Genomic DNA, 22,056 nt, shown 5'->3' on the forward strand with positions numbered 1-22,056 from the left:
TTCGATCGGATTTAGGTCAGGACTGTATGCTGGCCACTCGATAACCCGAAAACCGACTTCTGCAATGTAATCTTGCACTCTTCACGGTGTGCGGTCTTGCGTTGTCATTCATAAAGGTAAATTCATCTCCAATGTAGTCGACGTAAGGTACCACATGAATTGCTAAAATCTCCTTGATATAACTAGCAGCCGTTAAACCTCTTCTTCCGGGAACACGGTCGCCCCTACGAATGTCGTTCGTGCTTCTATAGAGATTGCACCCCAGATCATGCAGGAACCACCTCCATAAGCACTTCGCTCTTCAAAGCAGCAATCTGCAAATCGCTCTCTTGGTCTTCGGTACACTTTCCTTCTTCGGTCGCTACCATGGAGGCATATTCTGAACTCATCTGAGAACAGAACAGATCCCCATTGTTCCAACGTCCAATTCAGATGATCCCTTGCAAAACGCAGGCGTGCTTGCCGATGAGCTGGAGTAAGTTTTGGACCAATCGTAGGTGTTTTAGAGGTCAGGTTATTTTCCTGCAGTCTTCGTCTCACTGTCCACTGACTAATAGGCACTCCTCGCACCTCACATAGCTGTCGTTGCACTTGAACGGCATTAAGGTGACGATTTCTTAATACTGTTGACACAATAAAGCGGTCATCACGAGCGGTTGTAAATCGCTTCCTACCTGTTCCAGGTCGCCTATGAAAGGATCCGATCTCCTCATAACGTTGGCACACTCTTCGAACCGCTGCGCGAGTCATATTTAATTGTCTAGCAACAGCTCGCTGACTAAGTCCATTTTCGATTAAAGCAATAACTTGGGCGGCTTTTTGTGGTGTAGTATGCATTAAGTTAACCCACTTAAACAGTATTGAGATTATGAAAAACGAATAATATGCAAATTTCAGTTGCAAACGCAATAATTTTATTATTTGACAAATTTGTTATATTCGTTACAATCACCACATAAACACGGTTCATTTGTTTACCGGTTGCTATGCATATAAACGATAAGCCTTCTTGATAAATTTCTACTCACATTAAAGGATATTAAATTGTCTTTCAAACAGCATATTTCTTTTTTTGATCTGATGGATATTTTTTTAAAAAAATATATTTAAAGTCAAAAGTTTACAGTGGGCCCATTTCTGTGCACGCAAGTTTATTTCAGTGTAAAGAGCTTAAAAATTAGTCTCATTTTTCAAATTTACCAAAACAAGGGTGCGATTATGGTAATTATTAATTATATTGCTCGGTTACCAATTCATAAAATCTAAGGTTTATGAGTGGCTGATCTAAAATGGTTTTTACGTGATTATATATTATGCGTTATATTTTTGCTAAATTTTAAAAATATTAATGATAATAATATTAGTTTAATAAAATACTGTTTATTTCAAAATTAGTTTTACAAAGCAGTTATAAATGTAATTGGAAACACGATGAACTTGTAAGTTTGTGTACGTTTCCATTTAAAAAATACAAGTACATGTAGTTTGGGCATAATACAATTTAACTGTTTAAATAATATTATACTTGCAAGCTAATAAAAGTATCTAATATAATTTAATTACATTATCATAAAGGAGAAAAAACGATATAAATAAAGGAGTAAAGAAGCAAAGAAAAGCTAATAGAGAATTACATTACATGTTTATTTTAGAAAAGCAATTGCTCAATACTAATTAAGAGCATCCAAGACTTAATCTTAAACTTAATTTTGAAATAGGGTGTACTTCTAAATTCAATCATAATCAAAGGCATAATATTGTAAATTTTTGGTGCTATATTAACCATTGAAATGTGGAGACGGTATGTACGTCGAGGTATGTCGAAGTATTAGTATTGTAGTAAATTAGTATTTCATTTTCTTAATGTCAATTTCTTTTTTGGTTTAATTTTTCCAATTTACAAAATAGTATCGTAAAATTAGATATTATCCAAATAAAAGAAAGGCTAAATCGAAATAAAACAAATTAGTTTCGAATAAAATCGAATAAAAATATGTTTGTCATGTTACGTTTCAAAACAGATCAATATGCTTGAAGCAATGAAATAAGCTGCCAATTTCCGGTCATAACGTCGCCCATTCATTAACTCTTTATCATGTTTATTTTATTAGAAACCATGAATATTCAGAAGGGCCTTTGAACGTCCCTTAATTTTAAACGCAATATCAAAAAGATCCACGCATAAAAGCAATTAAATAGCGCCTGTTTAATAGCATACCCTATTAAACAGAAAACCGGATAATCTAAAACTATTGAGGGTCATCGACTTAAACCCGTCCCACGTGCGTCTTTTCCATTCCTGATTCCTGCGCATCATTCATGAATGTGTACGAACCTTTAAATCCGCTTTCAGCAGACCGGCTCCTGCTGAATAATTATCAGGGTTTCCTTTCGGCTCTGCATCATATAAAATTGTTTTAGTTTAGTTGCTGTAGCAGCAGTCACACGCCAAAAGTATCAATTAATAAAAATTTATCCTTTGGCAACCATTTACTGGATTATCAATTTTATTTTTTATCAGCAAGATTAAGACTGATGTTACCTAATATTTTGTGCAAATATCGCACTGGGAATATTTAACTATAAACCATGACGTTTTCATTCTGTGTTAATTCTGTTGTATCTGTTTAGTCGGACTTCGTCAGATGTGATAAATTGTGCAACAAGTGAGGTGGGACGCATAAAATGCTTAAGAAATAGTGAAAATAGTGATTTTTTTAAAGTTGTTATTCAAGATTTTAAAAAATGGGTAAGAAGTTTTTTTAGTTAATTAAAAAGTGCATGGATTTAAGTTTAAACATACTGGCGGGAAGTTTGCACACGCGCTTAGGTTATTTAATCATCTCAACAAACAAAACAATTTAAAAGTATTTTATAATTTATTTGCTCAGCTTAGTAAAATAAACAATTAAAAAACCCTATGTAATTTCAAGGATATTTTATTTATAACCGCTTATTGTCGCTAATTTGTGTATGTATGTCCCATAAATTATTGGAGCAATTATATCTAAATATAAAGTCGTAGGATGAATATAATAATTAAAATAACGAGCGTTTAATTTCCTATGAAGGTTTTTTTCAATAAGTGTTACATTTATTAAGTTTAATATAGGTCTTAAAAAAAGTGTCGTTAATACTTTAATGGTATTTTACTATACAATGTTTACTTAGGGAAAATGGGCTTTAATACAAAAGTATCATATTTTTATCATATCCGTAGAGATGATAAATCTGTACTTTGGTAGAATAAAGGCCAATGTCCATTTCAGCTGTTTTGAGAAAAACAGGGTTAATGAGATGGATTGACTTTTTTTTTATAAATTGTGACCCTTTTTTCCTACTTTACTTATTTTTGGGATTTTAAATATTAAGAAAGGATTCTGTTTGAAAATGTATTGTTAGTCTTCTAAATTGCAAAAAAATGGACATTAGCCTCAAGAATCGAAAAGCAATACGCACATTGGCCAAGGCGGTATTAAAGAGCTAATGGACATCGGCCTTTTTGCTGCAATAAAACAATCCCAATTACGAAAATAATCTTTATTTATACACGAAATTCGTTTTTTTTAGCATTAGAAAATTAATTTTCTGTGGCTATAAATCTTTACTGCTTATGATTCCTACACTAAAATAACAGAGAAAGTTAGTTATTTTCTTCATGCTCAGGGTCTTGTATATCTTCAACATTTAAGTCGGAAGATCTTTATAAGTTCTCATAAAATGGTTTGTTATAATCGCTAATGTAAGGCAGCAAATCTAACAAATCTTTGATTTTAAGATCTGCCAATGGTAAAGGTTCTTGATTTATAGATTTAGGCACATCAATATCCAGAATCGCAGGCCGGTTTCGTACAGAACCTCTTCTCAGGTCAACAACCTTAAACTCTTTACTACCGTTAAAGCTCGTTTTGTAAAAAATCTGAAACTGGTGTTCAACGCAGAACTTCATCCATTTAATCCGCATACACGGAACAACTTCACCAATCTCTTTTTTTTTTCTATGAACCCATTTTTTCGTCAAAGGGCTGTTAAAATTTAGGAAGTCTTTTTGTAACATTTCCTTAACTTGTAGGGGTGGATTTCAGCACAAAATTAGTCCGGTCATGGGGGAGTTCTATTTCAGCAGTCTTTTTTGCATAATATATTGCATAAATATGCAATTTTCTTGCATATTTTGATTGCTGCATGAATTGTGTCGGCCTCCATATGAGTATGACCAGGCTCCATAAATTTGTGGTTGATTTCTTGCAAATTATGTCCTAGATCTTGACATTCTTTCAAGACATAGCTCATCATAGTACACATAAAAATATTTCTGTTTTGCCCCGAACATGAATCACTATAAAGATTTAAAACTTCCGTTTCCTTTAGTAATGACGAGATGTATTTTCGGACGCATGAAGCAATTTCTTGACCTCCACGAGCAGCAATTGTCTTATCCCATAAAAAGCAAATTCCCAAATAATTGCCGGCAGTTGAAGTCTGATGAACAGTTAAATTGTAAGTCCAGAGTTGTCTTTTATAAAAAGAAACGCCATTACGCAAATATGGTGTAGGTAAGCACTTTTATAGGTCGAATGATGCAACAACAAATTTGATGTCTTTCTTGCTGTTTTCTTTATCTAGTGACTTAAGTTTATAAGCCATTTCAGAGAGGTTTAATGAGCGTTTCTTTGTTCCAAAACTTCAATTTTAATTTTTTCTTCTTCTTCTGTAAGATTTTTACCATCAAATGTCTTTAACTTTACATTTAAACTGTCACATTTAGAGCAAGTGTCGTTCGCAGGGGCATGAAATGAAAAGTTGAATTCCTCATTAAAAATCTGTCTGTAAATTGACTCCTTTTCGGGGCTTATGTTTTATTCCTCGCAATACTGAATGTAAAGTCGATTGAAAGATCGGCAATTAAAAGATCGGGAATTAAATATTTTTTTGATGTCTTCTCTCTAGAGTATTGACTGCTGTATGTAGGAAAACTATTAATATGTGATTTAATAAAATCTCTTTTTTTCTCGGTAACTTTATAATGATTTTGATGTTTTCCCCGACCGTCTGAAGAGCAAATATTTGAATCATTTAATATTTTTTTTCCAGAATTACTCTCAATTTTTTAAGGGTCAAATCAAAAGTATTTAGGTACATTTTCTGACAAACCTCCAAATTCTTGTGATCTTCATTTGTCAGAAAGTACTTTCTTAGACTAGGTTTAATTTGCTTATCAGCTGATTTTCTTTGTCGTTCTCTAAATTTTGCACATTCCTTAACAGTTTCCGCTATAAACTGATCTTGACCATGCCTTGATAAATTGTAGAAATCTCTAAATAAATTCTGCCTTTGGATATCTTCAAATTTTCTGCCAACATTTTAGTTTACATTCGCATGGCTCTTTTAGCTCTTTTGCCCTTTGTAGGATCCCTTCTTTCATTTTCCATCCAACTTTTTTCATTCCTTACACGTTTTTTAGTTTTTTCTCAGTCATCTCTGCAAAATGTCCAGGGTCGTTTTGCTCATTTTGATAATTTAACGTTATTTAAACACAGAACACAGTTTACTAATAATGAAATAAATTACACTAAAAATTTGAGGTTATAAAAATGCATTAAAATCTTAAGGCCAATCTCCTAAATAAAATAATACAAAAGGGCCAATGTCCATATTATGGACTTTGGCCATTTAATTTATTCTTCTAATATATTGAAAAGGCAGTCCAGAGATTGGCCTTTTTTCTATTAACTAGAATTGGACATAGGCCTTTGTGTATTTTATTTATTTCGCTAAAACACAAGTATTTTGGACTTTGGCCTTGTCAATAATGTTAAGTCATTAATAAACGAACTTTCTATGCCTATAACTCAAATATGGGAAATTTGGACATTGGCCCTTTTTCTACCAAGGCAGAGAAATAATATCATGGAAATTAGTAACGAAGTCAGAACCGAAAATTAAATTTTTACAGTGGCTATAATAATAAATAAATATAGATAGATACATTCTGCTCGGTTTATTCAGATTAACTTTCGTAATCTTTCATTTTATTTGAATATTTTTTTAGTGATAACTAGTTAATTTTTCTTGTCATTTTTCTGCACAGACAATGTGGTTCCAACATTCTTAAAGTTTTGTATAATTTTATTGACAGTTTTTGGCTTCCTTTTTCCGGACGTAGGGTTGCAAAATGTAAGACATGTCCTTGAAATAACTCTAAATTTATTTCTCCGTAAATAATAAATAAATTTAAATAATCTTGGTGTGTGTCACAATCACAATTTGTAAGTGACAAGTAGTGGCATTATTGTATTACTTGAATATTTTCCAATGCCATTATGACCAACTGATACAATTTAAAAACTGTATAGTATACTTACGATAAAAAAATATTAAATTAATTATAAGTAAAGGTTAGATACAGGTTTCTATTAGATTATAGGTAAAATATTATATTACCTAGATTATAGTAATAATTATTGTAGTGTTTGCAAACGTACAAAGTACTTAACCTGTAGTAGGCAAATTTCTGAAAAACTATTCTTAAAAATTAATAAGCATTTTAATACTCCTAGATTTTTCTAAAGCTTTTGAGACTATAAATTATACTCATTAAATCTCCAAATTGAAATTTTAAATTTATATGTTTAGGAATTTGCTAACAATAGACAGTTGTATTTCTTTTTTTCTGAAAACTTCAAGGAAGCTTAAATTTATTTTTGAGAATTAATCTATACAAGTTTCATAATTTACTTTTAAAATCATCTGAAACTAATCGTATGATTTTTGGAAATATTAATAAAGTAAAAATTATATAAATTTCCCTATAAATAATACAAACATTTTTTGACACTTGTGATGAAGTTTCACAATTCATCCTCCAGCTTAAGTTTAATTAGTAATTAATATATAAGTACCTACCTAATTTAAAGTAATCATACCACTTGTATTATATTAAATATTTCTTGTAAATACGTTTATTTAGTTTTCCTTAGAAAAGGGTCGAGCCACATGTTCTTCGTTTCTTGGGTATTTTTACCTACTTTGTTTGTTGTGCGATAAGAAAAGGGGCCGGCCAGATAAATTCTTTGTGACCATGGTAAAATATTTTGTGTTGGGGAGAATAAAAATATCCTTTGAGAGGATCGGTTGGTTTTATTTCTCTTGTCGTTACAATTCAGAAGTGGAACGGATTTTTTTTTATTTTTGTCGTTTTAGACAGTTATTTACCACGCGATAAATAATAGACTAATTTAGCAGTGACTATGAGTGACCGCGAAAATTTAAGTGATGAACGCGAGAGTGATAATCGTAGTGCATCGTCACAATCGCGGAGGCACAAAAGATTTAGCCACATACAGTTGGAAAGGGCTGTGTCAGCTAATCGGAACACTAACAGTGACCAAGAAAATGATTGTTCTTCGGGTAGCGAGTGCGAGGATGCTAAATCTAGCCGACGAAATAGAAAAGAAGCAAAAAAACGCAGGATTGAAGAATTAATTGCAACAAAGGTGGGTGAAATCATGAGTCAAATGCAGCCGTTGCAGCAACCTTTAAATTATCCTCATCCTGGTGGTTTAAGTAATGCAACATCAAATAACAATATTAATTTAACAAAAAGTGATATTGTTCCGATTTTTGATCCTGAAATTGGTGATATGAGTTCCCAAAATTGGTTAAATAAAATTGAGCAACTTGGCCAGATATACCAATGGAATGACGTCACAAAGTCGTTTTTTATGCAATCTAAATTAGCAGGTATAGCCAAAATATGGTATAATGGTCTACGAGATTATGATAAATCATGGGCGGATTGGAAAACTGAATTATTAAAGGCATTTCCATCAAACGAAAATTATATGGATAATTTAAAACTAATGATTGAAAGAAAAAAACGACCGAATGAGACGATGCTTCACTATTTTTATTCAAAGTGTGTGTTAACAAGAAAATGCGATATTTCAGATTTAAATGCCACTTTATGTGTTATTGATGGGCTTCCTATTGAACATCAAGCTACAGCAAAATCGGCCAATTTTAAAACTCCGGAAGAACTATTTCAGGGATTTCTTTGCAAATTGGTCAATACGCCGCCGCCAATTTTAAAACGTGAAATACGGTCACACGGATATCAAATGTTTCGTTTGTAAAAAAAGTGGGCACTTGTCGCGAAACTGTTTTTTTCGGGATGCTAATGCAGGACCCTCGGCATTACACAAAAGTGGCGAGTCAAACAAAAATAAAAAGGATTTCAAAATATCGAGTTGTACCAATGTTAAATCTAAGCCAAAAGAATGTACGCACTGTGGCAGAAAAGGACACATAAAGGAGGATTGTTGGCATTTAAATCCAGCCAAAGTACAGCTTTTGCAGAGGCAAGTACCAAATAATAGCTATAATATTAATGTTTGCATAAACAATATTAGTTGCCAAGGTTATTTAGATACAGGCAGTCAGGTAAACGTAGCTAATTTTTCTCTTGTAGAAAAACTGGATATAAAATTAAAACCTTCTAAAATATTTATTAAAGGGTTTGGTAATAATATAATTTTTCCAAAGGGGATGAGTTCTGTGCAATTTAAATTTAGTACTTTTACTATTAGCTCAGATTTACATTTTGTAGATATTGATATGGGTAATATTGAGGTAATAATTGGTCAACCTATAATTAATAATAAGGAGGTAATGTTAAACATTCAAGGAGGAAAAATTATTTTAAATAAAATAAATCCTAATTTAAATATTAGGTATCCACTCATTTTAGAAAAAGATATTTCTATAGAACCATTTTGTACCTCTTTAGTACCAGTTAATGTACATAATAGCCTTAAATGTTTATCTATTTCAGCAAAAAAACCAAGATTTTTATTTGGAGCACTATTCCATTCCTGCCTGTTTCATAAACAATTCAAATAGTTTTATTAATGTTACTAATACAGGTACAAACAAACTTAATTTGTATAAAGGTAAAATTTTAGGTAGAGCTAATAACGTTGAACTTTTAGATTTAAACGATATTTTTAAAAGTAAAATGCAATGTTTGTGGTCTTTAAATTTATCGGATGTCAAAGTAAATCTAGAAGTCTTAAAAGAACCAAATTTAACAACATTTTATGAAATTTTGAGTTTATTTCAAGATTGTTTTGCTAAAAACAGTTCTGAATTAGGTGTGACACATTTAATAGAATTTGAAATAAATTTAGAAAAAAAAGAACCCATATTTTATCGTCCATATCGCTATTCAGAAAACGAAAAAAATATTATTCGTGAAAAAGTTAAAGAAATGCTAGAAAATGGAATTGTACGAAAATCTTGGTCCAACTATTCGAGTCCAGCCATTTTGGTAAAAAAGAAAAATGGTGATCTTAGATTATGCATTGATTACAGAAAATTAAATTCTATTACTGTGAAGGATCGGTATCCTCTTCCACATATAGAGGACCAAATCGGTCGTCTTGCAGGTCAAACATATTTTATAAGTTTAGATATGACACAGGGTTATTACCAAATACCGATTTCATCAAATTCCATAAGTAAAACAGCTTTTGTGACACAGGACGGGCAATATGAATTCTTACGTATGCCATTTGGATTGTCAAATGCGCCAGCAACTTTCCAAAGACTATTGAATAATCTATTTTCTGACCTACTGTATCACAGAAATATTAGTGTGTATTTAGATGATATTTTAATTTCCTGCAAAACGATTGAGGAAGGCCTTAAGATGCTGGAAACAGTTTTGAAATTATTAGAATCTGCAAATTTAAAACTAAACATAGAAAAATGTTTTTTCTTTGAAACTAGCATCGACTATCTTGGATATGAAATAGACGAAAATGGTATACGTCCGGGTTCACATAAAATTTCAGCTGTATCAAATTTTCCGAAACCTAAAAATTTGCACGAATTAAGACAGTTTCTGGGTTTGAGTTCATATTTCCGCAAATTTGTTAAAAACCATGCACTTATTGTAGCACCATTGACTAATCTTTTAAAAAAATCCAGTCAATGGCAGTGGTCATCTATTGAGGATAAAGCATTTAATGATATTAAAACTCGACTCACCTCAAGACCTCTTCTTTGTATCTATGACCCAAATTTAGAAACTGAATTGCATACGGATGCTAGTAGTAGGGGTATAGCTGCTATTTTATTACAAAAACATGCAGACAATTTTAAACCTGTCATGTATTATAGTCGAATGACATCTAAAGACGAAATGCATTATCACTCCTATGAATTAGAAACACTTGCGATAGTGGAATCCATTAAAAGATTTAGAGTTTATTTGGTAGGAATGCATTTCACAATTGTAACAGACTGTGCTGCTGTTCGTTCTACATTCACCAAACGTGACATGCTACCACGTGTGGCATGTTGGTGGCTAACTATTCAGGACTTTGACTTTGAAATTAAGCACAGACCTGGAAATAAAATGAAACACGTCGACGCACTTAGTCGTAACATATCTAGTGTTATTAGTTCTGATGATTGGTTCATGTGTATTCAGTATCAAGACGACACTCTAAAAACAATATTTAATAAGTTAGCTCAAAAAGATTGTGATAAGCAATTAAAAAATATATATACTATTAAAAATAATAGATTATATTGAGTAACAGCGGATAAAAAGGAAAAATTGGTAATACCTAAATTTGCAAGGTTTAATTTATTACGAAAGTATCATAATGAAATTGGGCACATGGGATATCGAAAGTGTGAGTCCTTAATTAAAAGTAAATTTTGGTTTAAAGGCATGACCCGTTTTATAAAAAAATATATATTGTCTTGTATAGATTGTGAATATAAAAAAGATCAATATGGAAGAAAACAGGGTTTTCTCCATCCCATTGATAAGCCTACTGAACCTTTGCATACATGGCATATCGATCATTTAGGTCCGTATGTTAAAAGTCCTGGTGGTTTTTGTTATATATTAATGATAGTGGATTCTTTTTCCAAATTTTTATTTGCTCGTCCAACAAAAACTACTAACTCTAGAGAAGCTATTCATATTTTAAAGGATCTTTTTAGTATGTTTACAGTACCTAAAAGGATCATTTCGGATCGTGGAAAAGCTTTTACTAGTAAGGATTTTAAAGATTTTTCGCTCAAATTTCAATTTAAACATATATTAAATAGTATCTCTTCACCACGATCCAACGGTCAGGTAGAAAGATATAATTTGACATTGAAATCTGCGATAAATGCTAGTAACAATGAGGAGGATGAGTGGTATTCTGTGCTTCCAGATGCAGTGTGGTATAAACAATACTGTAAATGTGAGCACAGGATTTACTCCCTGCAAACTTATGTTTGGTTTTGAATCTCCAAAACATGTCAATTTGGAAAATAAATGTGGTAGTAGCTCAATAAATAGATTGAATGATCATAAAACAGCAAAAGCAAATATGGATAAACAAACCAAAAAAATGAAAAAAACATTTGATAAAAAAAGAAAGATTGCACATTCTTATTCAGTTGGTGACTTGGTATTGTGGAGTGGTAGCTTCACGTCAACAAAAGAAGTTACAAAAAAGACGCCAATTAAATTTGGAGGTCCGTATAAAATATCTAAAGTTAAGGGTAATGACCGATATGAAATTTTTTCATTAAAAGGTATGAAGGGTTATAAAAAAATATAACGCTACAGTACCCGTCGACCAATTGAGAAGGTTTTATGCATGTGCAATAACTGAAGATGAATCTGATAGTGATATCGATAGTACTGACGCACTATTAGATTTATTGGAAAGCTAGTTTAAAATAAAGAAGCCCTGGAGCATTAAATAAAAAAAAAAATGCTTTGTGAGCATAATATAAAAACCTATATATACCATGGAAGAGCTCTAAAGAGCATAAAATAAAATGGAAATGGGTGTGTATTATATTGTAAGTTTAATTTAAGATAAAAAAAAAATAAAAAAAAGCTTTGTGAGCATAATATAAAAACCTATATTCTAGACCATGGAAGAGCTCTAAAGAGCATAAAATAAAATGGAAATGGGTGTGTATTATTTTGTAAGTTTAATTTAAGATAAAATAAAAAAAAATATGTATATAAATAATATGCACATAAAATAGTAATACATAATAAAAAAAATAATAATAAAATAAAAACAAACAAAAATAAAAATACATAATCAAATAATGTGTACCTAGAAATAGGTAAATTAAAATAAAAAGAACATCAATAAAATATCAATAAGTATCTAAGCAATTAAATTGCAATTACTTGGTTTTTCGTTTTTTTTTATATAGGTCTTGGGTTCGAAAGGGAGGAGACAAGAAGACGAGGACGTCAAAGCATTATCAGGATGGCCGAATGTGATGAAGTTTCACAATTCATCCTCCAGCTTAAGTTTAATTAGTAATTAATATTTAAGTACCTACCTAATTTAAAGTAATCATAAACTTGTATTATATTAAATATTTCTTGTAAATACGTTTATTTAGTTTTCCTTAGAAAAGGGTCGAGCCACATGTTCTTCGTTTCTTGGGTATTTTTACCTACTTTGTTTGTTGTGCGATAAGAAAAGGGGCCGGCCAGATAAATTCTTTGTGACCATGGTAAAATATTTTGTGTTGGGGAGAATAAAAATATCCTTTGAGAGGATCGGTTGGTTTTATTTCTCTTGTCGTTACACACTGCAATGAATTTGATGATTTTGTTGGATAATCAGTTAAGATTCAGGAAACATAGGCGTAGATTTTTATTTTCATTAATTTTGTTTATTATTTGGATTTATTATATATTACTTAAAACCTGTACCCACTTAAAATTTAAATTGTTGATTACTCAACCTGCATATTTCTATTACCCATATACAATCATAATCAATTTATTAACATTTTCATAATTGTCAAACTATACTTAGGGCTAATTTATTAGTTTATTGGTATATTTTTGTATATCGTATGATTGGTAGATACTTCTGGAGCCATCTTTATTATATTAAATTAATTATGTTTTTTGTCGCGTTAATATTTTGTTTAAAGGAGTTCTTTGTTTAAGTACAGTTTTTTTAAATTTTTATGACGTGAAAATTAAAGTAGCGAATATTAATTTACGCTCAATAAACACAACTCTCTGATTGTAAATTCAAATAATTTTGATGTTATTTTAGTCACCGAAACTTGACTTTCTAATGGTCAGGTTGTATCTGTTTTCAAAATGCCGAGCTATAATTTGTATATAAAAAACAGAGATGGTAGAGGAGGCGGTGTGGGTGCCTATGTTAAAGATTACTTAGATGTAGACTTGGTTGCATTTATTTTCCTAATAACTAAAGAACTTGAATATATCTTTTAAAAATAAAGCTAAAATCTTCTTCTATTGCCATTGGAAATTTTTATCGCCCCCAAATATAAACATAGATCCTCTTTTGAAAGATTTTGATAATAGTTTAGCTGAAGTTTTTCCAAATTTTGATGTGGTATTATGTTTAGGAGCCTTTAATATTAGTTTTTTTTTATTTTAATAATGTTGTCCTTAACTGTTTTGACTCATATAATCTTGTACATATACTTAACGAACCAACTCGCATAACTCAAAATTCAAGCAAGCTTATAGATCCAATTTTTATCAGTGATACCACATTAGTTACATCCTCTGGTACACTCTCTGCCGATATAATCTCTGATCACAGACTCATTTTTGTTGATAAATAAACCTTTATTAAAACTTGTTACGTATCGTTGTTTTAAAGGTTTTGTTTTAAATGATTTTTTGTCTAATCTCTACAATTTGTCTTGGATGGACATTATTTATGAGAACGATATAAACCAAAAATTACATCTTTTTACTGATTTCCTGATTTTTTATACACACTTTTTGATATTCATGCTCCATTTAAAGAATCTAAAGTGACAAAACCTCATGCAGTAATGCCTCGTTTTTTTGGGTAATCGTCGACAGCAAACAGTTTTGAAAAGTTCCAAATCTAATACTATATCTGTATTTGTGGGTGTCCCTCAAGGAAGTATATTAGGACCACTTCTTTATAAAATTTATACTTTCCGATTTAAAGACTTTTTAAAATTTTTTAATTACCATTTGTACGCCGATACACGATACTCAGATTTATTTTTACTTTAGCGCTAATAATATAACATTTGCAAATCAAAATATTAATACCGATCTCCAGCATCTAATTACAGTTTCCAAACAACATCATTTAAAAATAAACCCTACAAAATCGTCAGTTTCCTTGTTTGGAGGACATAAAAGCCACAGATCTAGAATAAGCGAGGAACTTAAAATAATAATAAATGACACCCCTATTATAATAATTGAAGTATAAATATAAAAATAAAAAAAATAATAACATTATTTTATAAGTTGCACTATTAAATCGTGAAAACCCTCTTAAACCCCAATCTTAACACCTTGTAGAAGAACTCGCCAAAAGAAGTTAATATATCAAAAATCACTTACGTTGCATAATAAGCAAGTTACTTCACGTTATTAAATATTAATTTAAATTCTTTTTATTAAGTTAAATGGCTACCGTTTTTAAAAAAAATCTTTAAAATTAGTTCGATTAACATACAAACTTGCTCGGCGAATCCACGACTCTTTAGAAGCTCTGAAAACAAATTCCTGGTGTCCACGAATTAAAGCTGTTCGAAGTTCTTCCGGAGACTTTATTGCGCCATCATGATACACCAACTTTTTTAAATAGCCCCACCGAAAAATGAGGCTAAGAAATGGGACATTCATGAAGCTCTCTTCTAAAATATGGCAGTGGCCCACCATGTAAGAACCACTTATTTGTTTCCACTTATTCCTTTTAGAGGAGCATCTAATAATTGTAGCAGATTCTATAATAAATATTAATAAATAATAAATCAGTTTATTTAGAATAATGAAAAAAAAATATTAGAAAATGATTAATTTCAATTTACCAGTAAATAAACAATAATCACAGAAGTAGTAGTATACTACTTACACGTGATAACTTATTACGCCTATACATAATAATAACAACAATAAAAAAACGTAGTTAAAAATAAAGAATAATAATAACAATTTGTTTCCGGAGTTAGGACGCAGCTACAGGTAATTTAGATTTTGACGAGTTCAGTATTAAATGTCTTTTTTTCAGGATTTGGGTCATATAAGTCTTGTTCAGTGGTTTTTTTTTTGTAATAATTCAATTTCCGAGATCTGCATTTTCGCAAAGTAATCCTATGTTTTATTTATTAAATTATGAAATCTTTCTCTGTCCACCTAATGTATCCAATCTATAACATACATTTTAAAATTTTTATTATTTAATTTATCTCTAATATTTTGGGGAACAAAGTTGATGATTTGTGAAATGTAAGCTTACTGTATCGTTGACCACAGGGGCGTTCCTGAGGTCCAAGGCGCCCGTGTGCGCCCGTTGTCATCGGCGGCACCCCATGAGACGATTTTTTTTTGGGGTGCCACGCCCAGTTTTATGTAAAACTTATGAAATTTATTTATTTTTATTTTGCAATTTAAGTCTGCAATTTTTTTAAAGTAAGTTGAAATAATTGCGCGTGCTCCATTTTATGGTATATCAAATGGAAATAAATAAAGCGTGTATTTCATAAAAAAAATATATTTAAACAAAAAATAACAAAATAATTAAAGGTACTAACACTGAAATAAAAACACTTGAAAGATAACTATTATTTAAAGTAAAATTATGATCTAAATAAAATATAAAATTAAAAAAAAAACATTTTATAAACAGATAACACTCTTAAACATTAATTTGCCTAGGTAAATTGGACTTTACGTGCTTTTTTAAGGGCAAAGTCACTAATAATATCAGTTATATCAATTTTGTTAGCAATTTCGTTTTCAATGCTAATTAAAGAGATGTCGCTAAGTCTTTGTTGTAGACCTTAATAATTTTTAATCTAGAAAAACTTCTTTCACCGTCTGCTACTGTAACAGGCAAAGTAAAAAAAAATTCTTAACGATATTATTAAGTTCGGAAAAAGACTTGCTAGATTATTTAAATGAAGATATTGAAGAACATCTATTGAGTTTTTACTAGACGGCAACAAATTAATCACATTATCTAGTTCTTCATGTAAATCTTTTGCATTAATTTCATACTCATTTTTATTTGGATCAAATAGAATCATTTCTAAATCTTTACATTTTCGTATTTTTTCTTTATTTTCCAAATTTGCAAATTCTTCTTTATTAGTATTTAAAAACGAACATTTTTCAAAATTGTTTTTAAGTAGTTGAAACCGTTCTTCTAATTGTATGATCGCCGTGTCTAAGATGACGAAAAAAAAGTTAATCTTGTATAACTCACTGGGGGTTTTTGTTGAAACTTCATCTCTTGATTCATAATCAAATAACCTTTTTTAAGACGTGGTCAGGAAATGTTGGATCACAATCAATATCTGTGGCGATAAGCTTAGCTTCATCGAGGATGTCAGAATACCCTTTTTCATTTCTAAGGCCTTCCAAATAGGATTTAGTATTTTCTAACAAAGAAACTATGACAGGCAACGTACTAGTCGAACTTTGCATTACCTTACTCACTACATTGATTATACTCAATATTTTATACCATACAGAGATGGAGCATATGAATTTGAATGATTTTATTTTCAAAAGCAAGGAATTTGCAAGATTGCGGGAGTCATTGTCTTTTGATTCGTCTGAATATAATTTATATAACGCATCATAAATATGTTCTAGGTTAAATCGCAACACTTTAACCGCATCTATTCTGCTTTCCCATCTGGTATCTGACACAGGCTTTAACAATAATCTCGGTAACTCATCTTTAAGTATTTGCCATTGTTGAAGAAGAAAAAAAAACGTATATTTCTTGAATAATCGAAAAAAAATTGGTGATATCTAAGGATGCGTTTGCAGGGTCATTGACGACCAAATTCAGACTGTGAGCAGCACAAGGTATGAAAAAAGCAAGAGGATTTACATTAATAATTTTTTTCTGCAAACCATTATTTTTACCTTTCATGTTGGCCCCATTATCATATCCTTGGCCTTGGCAGGTCCATAATATCGAGATTATGACTGCTTAGAAAATTAAGTAATGTATTGGCAAGTCCCTGTCCAGTAGAATCTGTTATTGGTACAAATCCAAGAAAACTCTCTTTGATATTAACAGTTTTTATTTCATTATTTAGATGTACATATCGTACGACGACTGTAAGCTGATCTTGACTGACTTGACGTGACTGACATCTGGCGTAGAATCGAGAATAATTGAAAAGTATTTATTTTCTTTTAATTCGCCGATTATAGAGGTACGAATTTTTTGTGCCAGTAAAGAAATCAGTTGATTTTGAATATGTATACCTAAATAATGAGGTAAAATTGATGGACTGTTAGTTACTTTTCGTAAATGGTCTGACATAATTGGATTAAAATTTGCCACCATTTCAATAAGTTTTAAAAAGTTACCATTATTACTTTCAAACAGTGTATTTGTTTTACCCCTAAATGCTAAATTTTGCCCTGCTAAAAATCTAATACAGGCAATTATGATTTTTTAAACATTGCACCACCGTTCTTTTTCTAAATTAATAATTCGTTCATTAAAAGAATCGGTCGTGGTTTTTTTAAATCGACCCATGATTTAAAACAGCACACGTAAGTCTTTGATTTCTCATGACGTTAACCAAACTCTAGAAATTATTTCTCCATTGCTAAGCAGCCTTTTGTAATATTTTGGAGAAAAACTTCTTTGATAACTGTCTAACGGAAAAATTAAGTCTTTTTCAGTAGGCTGACTAGGTTCTAACTCTACTAAAGTCAATTTTAACTTGTCTGACAACAATGTGGGCCAGTCACCTACATCTTTAAGGTTCCTTATTGCTTCTTCGCTATTATTTACGGTTTCCAAGTCTACCTGATCAACTTGACTTGGCTCAGCTTCTTGATACTCGGACGGCAGCGGCGGATCTAATGTTGCGGCTTTGGAAGTGGAAGGGCTGACTATTCTTTCACTTTCAGTAAAACACTTGGACGTAGTGGCGATTTCGTTGTTTGAAGTTTTTGATTTGAAATTTATACTTGTTGACGGCACCAAAAACATTGTCGTTTGGGACACTTGCATTGAGACACTTGCTTTTTTAGCTTCCTCTTCCTTTTACAGCTTTCTCTTTCTATTTTGTGCAAAAAATTAAAAATTAAAGCTATTTTAATTTCAATTTATACATATAAAGTGCGATAAAACTATAAAAAGTAGGTACTTATTTTGACTCAAGTTGAACTTAGTATCACATTATCTATCAAAATATTTTTATATAAATAAAAATATCTATACAAGGCGTTCCGTTGATAATAAATATGTTACGAACTTCTAGGGTAGATAGACAAAAGAAAAAAAAAGTTTATATGAACATGGCTCCGGAAACGCTTTCAACGTTTTTTATATACCTACCATAGAAGTTTGTAACATAATAAACAAAACACCCTGAATAAATACACCGAAAATGTCGTTCTAAAGGACTCTACTCTTATGTCATTTCCAGGAAAACTGGAAGTGTTAAAAAACAACAACGTATGTTTTGTTAGGAATCGGTAGGTCAGACCCAAGGAAATTTTATGTAAGGTACGCTAATAAGGATCCTTGGGAGTTGGGGAAATCAACAAGCCATTTGTTTTATATGGCGGCTACTTTGCTGATGTCAGCAAGAAAGCCGCCTTGTCCATTGTCCATATAAAACAATAGGCATGATGGTTTCCCTGACTACCAAGGATCCTTATTAGCGTACCTTACATAAAATTTCCTTGGGTCAGACCTACTTGCTATCGAAAAATAAAACAATATTTTAACACAAGTAAATGTTAATTAAGTATAGGTATATGTAAATCAGGATTGGTAGAAAAAACTTACTTAACTACAATAATAAAACCACAAAAAACTTAATAAAACGCAAGGTATATTATATTTACTTAATTATGATATACTTACCCGAAATTATAAGAAAAAAATCACAGAATATTAAAATGTCTAGATAAATGTATTTAAACAGCGCACACTGCAAAGCAATAAAAAATAATGTCTATTTTAAACGGTTTTCACACAAAAAAAGAAAGTCACACCGGTTATAGCTTCTTAAACTATTCAATTATTTCTCAATTTTACAACTCAAGACTCACACTTATATACAGGGTATACAACTCCTCCCATGCTAGACGAAAGCATATCTTAAAGGGTATGTTTTCGTAAAATAGGGTACAGTAAAAATACTTAAAGGTCTAAGCATAAAACGTAAAATAAAACATTAATCTTAAAATCTAAAAATAGGGTAAAACAAACCAATATAAAAATATAAAAGGATATAAAATATAAACTAAGTATAACTAGACCATAACACTTTCAAAAATAGTGTCTTTTGGGGTACTAGTTTTCTCGATAGGTCTTAATTTACGCACTGAACGAAACTTTTTCACTGTTAGATATAAAATAACTAGTACAATGAGAATGTAAATGAAAATAGTCCATACACTAGTCCTAGTTAAGGAAATGGGTGACGTAATGTCTTCAAGGCTTCTAGCTTGGCTTCTTAGTTCTTGTTGGATTTCATCGGTGGCTTTAAGATTTACTAGTTTCAAATCAATAGAAGGTGGATTGAATACAGGCGGCTTCTCTTGTACATCTTTAGTCCAGTTGAAGGTAGGAAGACTAACTTTCTCGTAGACTAATTCTGTTGGCTCGTATGATTCAAAAACTATTGACTTTATTTGAACCATGCAGTTTTGCGGGATTTCCATCAAGTAGGAACCCTGAAGGAGTTGTCTTGACTCGGAGTTGCCACATTTGTCTTGGGCGACTGTGCCCGTAGGGGTGGTAAAATTGCCCAATTACCGTTAACGATTTGTACGGTATGTACATCGTGCAGGTGAATCGCAAATGGATGGCAGGTGGTAGTGGTTGACCTTAGGGTAAGGAGCTCAACGGCACATGGCGGGTGGTCCTCAATAACTCTGCTATGGGTGTTCTGGCATAGAAATTGGTTATCTTGGACTTCTGGACATTTCTCGTCTTGGTAGAAATAACTTGTGCTGCTCAGCGCAAGATATTGTTTAAATGGTAAATTGACAAAAAAAGACTCATTACTTGGCACTGGTAACGCTAATAACTTAGTATTGAAATGTAATTTCACTAACCAGTGGAAGCTCAAGAATGAAAGTTATTTGAAAGTATTTAGCGAGGCTTTTGACTTGGATTAGTTTTTCTAAGGTCAATATATTTTCTACGTTATCACTAAGGGGTAGTTTATCATTTTCATTAAGGTGTTTATTTAATTCCTTAATTTTAAGTAGCAATTCATCTGGATTAATAATCGAATTAAACATGATGTTTGTTTTCGAAAATGTCAAGGCAACTTCGATTTTATTTAGGGTGTTGTAAATTGATTGGTAGATTGATGTGATTTGACTAGTTATGACGAATATTCTTAGATATTCATGCAGTTGAACATTATGAATATCGTGTTGCTTAATTGATTCCTCTATTTGAAGGATCCTAGATTTTAGTATATATTCGTCATGAGTAATGTTAGCGATGATATGCTTAAAATTCTCAATAGTTTTGTCTAGAAGCGAAATACGGTTAATCGCATCAACTTTTAGTTTATTTTGATTTGATTGTAATAATCTTATACTTTGATATATGTTCTCAGCATCAGTTTGGTCTAAGTTTCCAGTGATACTTTTAATAAAAGAACCCAAGGGGTTAAACAAACCTCTTTTCCGTCTATTATTAGGAGAAACATAAGGAAATATTTGATTTATTAAAATATCAATATTTCTTTCCATAGCATGAAGGGGTGTTAATGAATTAAAGTACTCGGCGTGATAAGTAGTACTGTTTTTTAAGTTAAATGATAGGGTTTTAGTGTGGTTTTTAAGAGATAGGAATTCATTGATTATTGGTTGTAAATCTATAGTTTGTACAAATGACTAATGATTTGTAACTAACTGTGCCGTTCCTAATTTGAAAGGCAACATTCCTGGATTTCCGTTTAAGTCGTGGAACTTGACGTTGATGGTTCCGTAGACGGTCCAGGTCCATCTGGAAGAAGAGAGACTGATTTAGTCTCATTGACATGGATTATTTCCTTCTTGTTATTTCTAGGGTTTTCTATCTCTAATTTGCTATTTTCTAAAATTTGAGTAACTGTAAAGGGGCCTAAGTACCTATCTTTGATTTTACCAGATCTTTTATCTGATTTCTTATAGATTATAGAACCTATTTTGGGGACTTTTGTAGTTTTCGATTGATTAACTCTATCGATAATTCGTTGTTTGAGCGCGGTAGATTCTTTTGCGATTTCGTCGTATAAAATCTGCGTTTTATTTTTATGATTATGTATATATTCTGTATATACATGCGATGCTATTAAATTCGTAGGATCTCTGTTATCGGTATGACCGTGAACTAGCTCAAAAGGGGTGAAGTTAGTACTCGAATGGATTGTACTATTATAAGCTATAATCGCGTAAGGCATTAGTTTTACAACATCGGCGTTAGGATCAGCTTGACGTAATAAACGAATATGTTCGATTAGCGTGGAGTGTAAGCGCTCAATAGGTGAATTAGATTCGTGATGACTAGGGGTTGTAAAGTGAATTCCGACGTTATGGGCTTTAAGAAGTTCTTTAACAACTTCGCTCTTAAATTCAGATCCATTGTCTGATACTATAAGTTTCGGTATACCTAGAAAAGAGAAAATTTTAACAAGTTGTTCGCAGCAGGATATTGCGTTTCCATTGTATGGAAGAGCTTGTGCGAATTTAGAAAATTTATCTATAAAGGTGAGAAACTTAGTATTCCCTATGATAAATGTATCTACATGGGCAATTTCAAAGGGTTTACTTGGGTAAGTGTGTTTCAGTTAAGACTAATGGTTGATCTGGGGGTTTTCGATTATATTTTGCTCTTGGGCAATATACACATCGATTGATATAGTTGATGACGTCTTTCTTTTGTGATTTCCAATAGTAATTGGCTTTTAAAAATTTAAGTGTTTCATCGATTCCTCTGTGATTGGTCTTTCCTTCGTGCCTCATGAGGGTTCTTTCGTCCTCTTTTA

The 22,056-nt window shown here is 31.5% G+C and overlaps 1 protein-coding gene across 1 annotated transcript in view; it reads left to right on the forward strand.

Annotated features, from left to right (window-relative positions):
- The first annotated feature begins 2,371 nt into the window (after nt 1–2,371).
- The window catches only part of LOC126744941 (sialin-like), a 45,043-nt gene continuing 25,358 nt past the window's right edge, over nt 2,372–22,056 (forward strand). Inside the window, exon 1 of the mRNA XM_050452548.1 lies at nt 2,372–2,749. Coding sequence (XP_050308505.1) covers nt 2,746–2,749 — 4 coding nt within the window. The 5' untranslated portion in view covers nt 2,372–2,745. The remainder of the gene's footprint in view (nt 2,750–22,056) is intronic.

The sequence above is a fragment of the Anthonomus grandis genome, chromosome 15, assembly GCF_022605725.1.
Source record: "Anthonomus grandis grandis chromosome 15, icAntGran1.3, whole genome shotgun sequence".
NCBI lineage: Eukaryota > Metazoa > Arthropoda > Insecta > Coleoptera > Curculionidae > Anthonomus > Anthonomus grandis.